This window comes from Corylus avellana, chromosome 6 (genome assembly GCF_965113065.1).
Source record: "Corylus avellana chromosome 6, dhCorAvel1.hap1.2, whole genome shotgun sequence".
Taxonomy (NCBI): domain Eukaryota; kingdom Viridiplantae; phylum Streptophyta; class Magnoliopsida; order Fagales; family Betulaceae; genus Corylus; species Corylus avellana.
In genome coordinates, this window is record NC_142495.1 from 3242759 (window position 1) to 3252388 (window position 9630).

The following is a 9630-nucleotide window of genomic DNA, read 5'->3' on the forward strand; positions in this document are numbered from 1 at the left end:
CCCCAAGAAAAGGGTAAAAAAACCAGCTGTTTTTGTTTCTTTAGAAATGTCCTGTTCTTTTTCTCTCTTTCGCATGTCACAATTTTATCTATTAGAATTAAGGTAAATTGAATGAACAATTTTAAATTGATATGACAATTTTGTGGGATTTTTTTGTTTGTTTTTTATTTTAAAAAGTATCCTGGCGTTATATATATATATAATTTTTAAGAATGCTTTTGTATTTTATGATATTTGTTAATTTTTCAGTTTTAGAAACATAAAATAGGGATTCATATAACAAGAGAAAGGTTTCCCATTCTTTAACCGGAAAGATTTGTAGCCATGAAATAGGGATTAAGCGGAATAGAATTGACTGGGTGATGGAGTCGTGGAAACACCTCTTTCTTTCATAGTTTGGACCTTAGCTTTGTGGAACAATATACTACTGTTGAAACATAGAATAATTAAAATCTTAGATCATAAAAACTACCTAAACAAAAAATTTTGAAGAGCAAACAATCAGAGCTCTTACTCACTACATCAAAAAATTTCCATTAATAACATATGTAACATAGACATTCATTTCACTAATTATTGGTTGCTAGAAAATTTGTAGTTGATTACTATGTCAACTTTTATAATAAACTAGCTTAGAGCCCGCGCTATGCACGAGATTATTCATTATAATTTGATTTTAAAGCTTAAAACACATCTCCATTGTATTTTTTATTATAGGTTAAAAAAGTTGTGTAAAAAAATCTATCATGCCTATTTCAATAAAATAAATAAATAAATACTAAAGGTTATTCAAAAGTATTTTGTTGAACATAGTGACACAATTACACATAAGTTTGCATGAATATATAAATCACATAAAAATATACTATCAAAAGAACCATATATAATTTTAGTTTTAATCCATATAAATTAAAACATATTAAAAAAATTTCATATGTGTAATTTAAAACCAGTTGGAATGAGTTAAAATGTAAGACCCATAAAACATATTAAAATATTTATTCTCCTAGGAGTAGTTTTATTTCTTTCATCAAAGAAATAGATAAAAAATCGTAGAAGGAATATTGAAACACAAATAAACATAATAAACAACAAAGTCAATTAAATTTACAAAAGAACAATAAGAAATTTGAGTGAAAAATAATATATAAATTAGAACCGAAAATAAGGAAAGAGTAACCCTAAACCCTATAACAATATATTGAGAATGATAGCAAAATTGAGAGTAACCCTAAACCCAATAGGTTTTTGTGTAATACCTATTATATTTCAATACAAATAAAACTCATAAAATTCTGGACATTTAAAAAATAATATAAGGCAAAATAACAAATCTTTTTTTTTTTTTTTTTTTTTTTTTATATGGATACAAAAATAACAAAATCTTTCACTCAATATTTAATACAATCAAATAAATCATTTCAATCTTCCCTTAATCTAAAAAATAAATTAAAACAAACCAAATTCGTTCCCATGTGTGTAGTTTAAAATGAAAAGCATAAAAAAAAAAAGCACGAAAAATGTATACTAATTTTCAACCGTCAACTTCTATATTTCCATGAAACTGATCAAATAAATTTTGTACAACCGTCAACTTCTATAGAAAAGTGTTTTAAAATGTTGTTGCTGTAGAAGAAGAGGGTGAGTTTAGAGTGAGAGAGACCGATGTGATTTAGGGTGAGAAAGATAAATGTAAGTTAATAAAACGAAAGGTCAAAATGAATTAATTAAGGGGAAAAAAAAAAAGTTGAACAAAAAATTTCACAAAATAAAACGAAAACATATTCATCTCTAACTAATCTCTAATTTAAAACAATGTTTGGTACAAAAAAAAAAAAAAATCTCAAGAAACAAACTAAAGATCATCAATTCACAATTGCTTACATTCATCTCGAATATCTCATATTTCAAATCATAGTTCGGAGTCACATATATTTTCATATGTGTAGTTTAAAATGAAAAGCATAAAAAAATTAAAATAAAAATAAAAATAAAAAAGCACAAAAAAGGTAAACTAATTTTCAATCGTCAACTTCTATATTTCCATGAAACTGATCAAATAAATTTTGTGCAACCGTCAACTTCTATAGGAAAGTGTTTTGAAACGTTGTTGCCGTAGAAGAAGATGGCGAGTTTAGAGTGAGAGAGACCGACGTGATTTAGGGTGAGAGAGATAAATGTAAGTTAATAAAACGAAAGGTCAAAATGAATTAATTAAGGAAAAAAAAAAAAAAAAAAAGCCGAACAAAAAATTTCAAAAAACAAAACGAAAACATATTCATCTCTACCTAATCTCTAATTTAAAACGGTGTTTGGTACCCAAAAAAAATAAAAAAATAAAAAAATAATCTAAAAAAAAAAACTAAAGATTATCAATTCACAATTGCTAAAAAATTTATACATAAAAGTGCAAAGATACATTCATCTCGAATATCTCATACCTCAAATCATAGTTCGGAGTCACATATATTTCTATGAAATTGATTAAATAAACTTTGTGCAACCGTCAACTTCTATAGGAAAGAGTTTTGAAACGTTGTTGCCTTAGAAAGAGATGGTGAGTTTAGAGTGAGAGAGACCGACGTGATTTAGGGTGAGTGAGATAAATGTGAGTTAATAAAACAAAAAGTCAAAAGGAATTAATTAAGAAAAAATTGTGTTTTAATAAAGGGAGAGATATTAATGAATTAAGACACTTAATTTATTAAAAAAAAAAATCGTGATTTAGGGTGAGAGAGATAAACATGAGTTAATAAAAAAAATGGTCAAAATGAATTAATTAAGGAAAAATCATACACTTAATTCATTAAAAAAAATAGAAAAAGGAAAAACCCCTTTCAATATTTGCACGGTTCAATTATTAAAAATTATGAGTAAAAAAATTTATTTATTTATTTAAAAAAAACATGGACACGTGAGTTAATAAAAAGAAAGGTCAAAATGAATTAATTAAGAAAAAATCGTACACTTAATTCATTAAAAAAAATAGAAAAAAAGAAAAACCCTTTCAATATTTGCACGGTTCAATTATTAAAAATTATGAGTAAAAAAATTTAAAATTTAAACAAAATATTGTTGGTGTGAAAAGAAAAAGGTTATAATTTCATTTATATTATTTGTTTCCTTATTTGATTCGGACATTAATAATACTTAATTTATTGAAAAATTTATGTATGAAAAACTCTTGAAATACAATCAACACAATTAATTAAGCTAATTAATGACCGGAGGTAAAAATTAAAAAAAAAAATTGTTCAGATATTAAAAACATGGACACGTGTCGCAATTCTAAGCACTCTTAGATATTACAAAATATGGACACGTGTCGCAATTTTAAGCACTCTCTACGTCAAAAACTCAGCTATATATGATCAGGTTTTTTGTGCTATTCAATAAGAGAATGACACGCGAGCAAAAATTGAAAAATTATGAAAACACTAGATTATTTGCTGTTCTCTTTCAACAGCTGTCTTCTAATCAAACCAATAAAAGAGTATTGACTACACCAAAGTTGTTTTTTTTTTTTTTAATAAGTGACTACACCAAGTTGTTGAAGGATGGGGGTTTACATTGAAATGGACAAGATGTAATTGTGTTGAGTGTGAAGGAAGTGGTCTGATGATGTGGGTGTGAAAAGGAAGGTGGCGTATGTTATTTGCCCCGATGGAACCCATCAAAGAAACTCTCGTGATGGGATTAGGCTTCTAGCGGTGAGGATTGGGCTTTCCGCGAGGATAAGAAAGTGGTGTTAGAATTGGGAGAACGAGAATTTTGGAGTTTAGAAGAAGATCAAATAACAAATAATTTGAGTTTTTGTGTTCCACGCTACATGTCACTCTCTATTTGAATGATACAAAAATATAATTGAAGTCTTTATAAATAAATGTTATTCTCTTTTATCTTTTGATATTTCCTTAATCATGGATGTGAGGTGTCCGAGGTTAGTAGTGGCCAATATGCCGGAACCAAATCTGAGATCTCCTTTCATTTGTGATAAAAGCTTCATATTGCATTACATAGTGATAGGCTGATGGCAATTAGACTTTTTTTCTTTTCTCTTTTATCTCCTCAAATCTTATGTATAGTGATCTCTCTTAATATTAGATGCATAACAATTAATTAATTAATTAATAATTTTTTTTTTTTTTTAAGAGAATCACCCCCACATGAACTTTGGGATGAAAAGATAATGAAGTAATATGTAACATTACTCATCCACTTATTCAAGCAAGTAACTGTCATATGAGCTTGTTACATGTGCGGACTAAATTAGTAACAATTTAAACAGCAAATTACTGAAATTCCAATCCTAATAAAGTAATGAATAATGATAAAAATAAGACTTTTTGTCTCCCATTTATCAATTTGAATTTAGTATTATTAAATTTTGATATTTAAAGATAAAAGAGGAACGCAAATTATATTTTTATATTACAACTATCTATAAGGAAATAACCTCAGTCAAGATGTGGTGTAACACTCATATTTTACAGCATCTAATAAGAAAGTGATACATCAGCTGAAAACACAAAATACAACAAGAATGAAAACACTGGATCCTAGCAACAACAACAAAACCTATTGACAATAATCTTTTCCCTTTCAAGAGAAAAAACAAGCTCCTCCTCCCCTCTTTCCTGATCTCATCTACCCAAAGCCACTATCTAATGCTACAGGATCTTATGGTTGTGTGTATTTCATTTGATTATGATGAGAGCAACCACACCACAAGCAACTAAGGCCAAGCGTTGAAGCCACCGCCAATTGGTGGTTTGGGAGGTGGAATCCGGTGGTGGAGCTCCATATCTGGCAGTGCTTCCCAGTGGAGAGCGGCCATATTTGTACCGGTTTGGCCACCGTCGCCATCTTCAGTCTAGCAGGCACGATTCCAGCCAGTCTTTGACCAGATCTAGCCATGGCATCCTGCCACTACGGGAGTAGCCCATGCCTCGAACCCTATTACCAGGGCCGGCTTAATGTTTTCTGGGGCTTTAGGCGAAACTTTTAAATGGGGCCTTATTTTTTTTTAATATTTATATATTAATTAAATAATATTTATTTTAATATTATTATTATATTTAGAGTTCTCATTTTTATTAATCCTTACAAAAATAAACACAACAATAAAAAAATCAATTTTTATTTTATTTTTATTTTTATTATTATTATTTTTTTTTATGAATCTTTACCTCTTTGATACACCAGTTTCAAACAAAACCCACAAAAAAAAATTGACAAAAACTCATACAAAACCCACAAGAAAAATCAAGTATAGAAATAAATATTACCAAAAAAAAAAAAAAAAAATCAATTTTTTTATTTTTATTTTTATGAATCCTTACCTCATTGATACACATGTTTCTCTCTCTCACCTAGCCTCTCTCTCTCTCTCTCTTGCTTAATCTCTCTCCATCATGTTCTGTTTTGAGTGAAACTAAGGAAATAGACAAAAGAAGATAAGAGGGGAGGCTATTAGCAGTGGAGAAGAAAAGAGAGAAAGAAAAAGAAAGTGGGTGGTTAGGTAGGGTTAAAATAATCTTTCATTATCAAATAATTTCAGATGCATAGGTAGATATGCTCTTTTTAAGTATAAGGACATTTGCTTTTCTTGGTTAATTGGTCTTATTTTACCATGAGCTTATTATATTGGTGCCTTATTAAATTGAGGCATTTTTTAAATTACTTACTTATCATGATTAGAGGCCTTAAGTTTTTGTTAAAAAAATAAAGTTTAGGCCTAATTAAAAAAAAGGGCCTTAAATTACAAAAAGAAAATTATTAAAAAAAATTTGTGGGCAAAAAATCTTTTTTTTTTTTTTTTGCCTTATTAATCCGGGGCCCTGGGTGAGCGCCTCACTCGCCTAGTGGTCTAGCCGGCCCTGCCCATTACCATCGGATCTAGCCATGACGTTCCTTCTCTGTCCACTGCCATCAATCTCATCCACAAGCGATTTCTCAATCATGTTGCCATGGCACATCGGCACTAGCTTTCTCCTCCCAAACCTATGATTGATAGTGGCTTCTAGCGGATTATGGCAACGGCGTTGGGCAGAGAAGTGGTAGAGCCTTTTGATGATTGATTTTATTTTTATTTTTATTTTTTATTTTTAAGACCGATGTTTCCGTAGATATTGTACTTTGTGTTTTTAAATGATGTGCCAACCACTTATTAGTAGCGGTAAAACCCGAGTAATTTTAGAAGGCCTACTTGTGTCTTACTAAGAATGATGTGGCTATTAAAATCACCATTGAGCTTGTGATTGATCATTATTAAGTTTTGATCTAAGAGTAATTTTAATAGCCACATTATTCTTAATAAGACACAAATAGCACATAAGCATGTCATTTAAAATTACTCGTAAAACCTCATTTTACATCTCATCCCTCTCATTCTATAATCCTGAAGGTTTAATTTTAACCATACCATCAACCGTTGGGAAAAAAATTAGGTATATCAAAATCGTCATCCTAATATGTACAAAAGGAGGTTTAGATATGTTCTCAATGAATAGCTCAATCGGCTGTAGATTATGTTCCAAAAAACGGACGTTACTAGTTTGAATTTACGTTTCTCTTTCAGTGGGCATGTAAGAAAAGAAAAGAAGAAAAAAAAAGTGGAGGAGGAGGAGGAAGATTTGATACGTGTAAGACTTTCCTTTATGCTTATGACCATTAGCTAGTTGCCACACGTGTCTGAGACAGAGTAGTCTCAAATCTCAATGGCTTTCACTTTATCACCACCACCACATCTTCTTCCTCCGAAAACATCAAGAGCAGGGCCTTCATTATTTGTTTGCCATTCATCATCTTCTTCTTCTCGCATGGGCCAGCAGCCGCGAGGGTCGAAGCTCATGGAGTTCCCACACCTGTTAGACCCACATAGGGATACGATGGTCAGCCTTCTCTCGGCCGTTGAGAGTCGCCTCGGCTCTCATCTTCTTCCTTCTTCGGTCCCTCCTGATGTTGAATACTACCAGAACGAAAGTGGCTCTTCTCAAGGCACTCTTTGCGTTAGATCCGGCATCGACTCCTCCCCTGTACGTACTCCTGATTTACGAAATTAATTTAGCCTTCATTATAGTTTGTTGAAGCTTCATGGAATTAGCCCCAGATCGAACAACACAAGTGTAATCTTTCAGGAATCTTCTTTCTCCTAAAAAATAGCCCGTCGGCGAGTCCTTTGTGCTTGCTTAGTTCTTCTTTCTCCTAAAAATCACTGTTGTTTTGGTTTTTCTATATGAAGTGACTGGTGCATAGGTTTTTTTAATTCATTTCTAAGACACAGAAATCAATTAAAAAAACATATATAAAGAATTTTACTGCTGCAATTTCTGAATTTCAACTTTCCAAGGATTACACAGACGATAATACAAAGGTATTTGGCAGAAAGTAATCTTCTTAATTGCTTCAGGTTGGGCTTCATCTTTGTCAATTGTCACGGTGTTTCAGTTGTTGTTTCTTGTCATCCAGATTGCTATGTTTTCCCACCCAACTATTGTGGTTGTTCTTATCCTTATTCAATGCTCAATACTATAGTCATCAAGGTAGCACAAAAGTAAGGATGAAAAGGGTGTTGTTCTAATTATTACTCTTCTATATAAGAAAGAAAAAAAAAAAAAAAAAAGGTTTTTTTTTTTTAACCAAGATTCTCTACAATTTCTAGGATATTCTATCATGTACAATTCTTTAAATTTTAATCATTGCTTTCAAATTAATGAATCAGATTTTATCATATTTTTGTTATTAATTAAATATGGAAAATATTGCAGGGTTGATATAAAGTGGTAATTACTTCATTTGAGAACAATGGTTGGGCTTTAAAGAATTGTATTCAGTAGAATATCCTAAAAATTGTAAAGGAACTTAATAGAATTTCTAAAGGCATGGTGAGCAGGATAGTGTTTTATTTCTTTTAAATTGGGTTGAAGAAACTTCTTTCAACCTAGTATATAAAAATATCATGTGTTTATTTATATGTGAGATGCACATGTAATTTTAATAGCAACGATAAAATAGAAAGAAATTTATTAAAAAAAATATGTGATTCTCATATGTTATTTAAAAATGCATGTGCATCTCATATGCAAATAGACACATGACACTTTTATATATTAGGTTGAAAGAAGTACTCCAAGCTCAATTTGAAGGAAAAGTGGAAAACTATGTCCGAGCTAAGATAGTTCATTGTTTCTAACGTAAAACAAGCTTATGGAATTAATCAAATTCAGCAAATTCAGCAAATGAAATTTATCTTTTTCTTTCATAGGTATACTAAGAATCCGCTTGCTTTCATAGTGGTGATACTTTCTTAGTTGCTATTAATTGTTATTGTTTTATGAGTAATGTTATATACTATATCATCATTTCAATCTCATCCCACTGATCTAATGTTGTGGTGCCCAACAACACTTTGGTCTTTTTATTTTTAAAAAAAGGCCGATCTAAGGATTAATTGACACTATCACATTAGTTGAGTGAAATGTGAGTGTAGTATTTTATAAAAAATTACTCCTATTTTATATTTCAAACATAAATTAAAGAATAATGATATATACCACATCAATATCATATCACTATCTCACAAAAACGACATGACATTGTTAATCCACCCTTGAACTAGCTCTTCTTTTATATATATATATATATAAAAGTATGATGAAATATTGGTATGATACATAAACATTATGCTAAACTAAATTTCAGTTGCTCTAGATTTTAAGCCGGGTACCAACTACCAACATGATGGTGCTATTTACTTGTTGGTCGTTTGAAACCCTTCTGTCAATGAATGAGTGAACAAAAGAACTTCCGCTATTGCTCTACTTGCAAAAACTCTATAATATGTCTGCCATATATGATGGGATGTGAACAAGATCTCTCTATTGCATGGTTCCCGCAGGTTGATTTCATACTGGCAAGCTGGCTACACTTGGAGCAACCAACAGGTGGCGGTGCCTTGGACATAACCAACATCGCCGGCTACCTCAAGTCATCAACGGACGTGCCCCACTTCCAATTCGAGCTTGTGCAATGCAGCCCCACATACTTCATCCTCTTCCTTGACTTAATTCCTCGCAGGGACACTGTCCGCCATCCTGACTACCTCAAAGCCTTCTACGAGGACACCCAACTCGAGGCTTGCCGGCAACGGCTAGCCCAACTCCCTGAGGTGCAGCCCTACTTCTCATCGTCCCTTTATTTTCGCGGCGTGGTGTCGCCGACCGGAATCTTGGTTAGCATAAAATGTGAGGAGGGTGGAAGAGAACGTGTGGAAGAAATTATACGTGAACATATTGGTCCCATATCGAATGAGGTTGCGGGAATTTGGATGGATATGTGTGTTGGTGAGGGTGGTGGCCCTGGTGGGGAGGTTAGGGAGGCGGAGAGAGCAGAATTGGAAAAGAGAGACAGCTTTATCAAAAGCAAGGCGATAGAGATGGACTTGAGCTCTAGCTTGCCCAAGCAGTTCGGGCAAGAAGTGGCAGACCGAGTCTTGCGAGTCATCAGAAGTGTTTACAAGACATGATTTGTTAATGTTTTTTTTAAAGGTATTTTGGTGTGACTTAAAAGTAAAATTAAAGATATTTGTGAGTGTTTTATATTTTGATTTTTATGTTAATAATGTTTTTT

At 31.7% G+C, this 9630-nt stretch overlaps 1 protein-coding gene across 1 annotated transcript; it reads left to right on the forward strand.

Annotated features, from left to right (window-relative positions):
• The first annotated feature begins 6685 nt into the window (after positions 1-6685).
• LOC132187081 (red chlorophyll catabolite reductase) lies at positions 6686-9630 on the forward strand. The gene is made up of 2 exons (XM_059601248.2): positions 6686-7037; positions 8900-9630. The coding sequence occupies exons 1-2, from the start codon at positions 6720-6722 to the stop codon at positions 9524-9526; spliced, it is 945 nt and encodes a 314-aa protein (XP_059457231.1). The 5' UTR covers positions 6686-6719; the 3' UTR covers positions 9527-9630.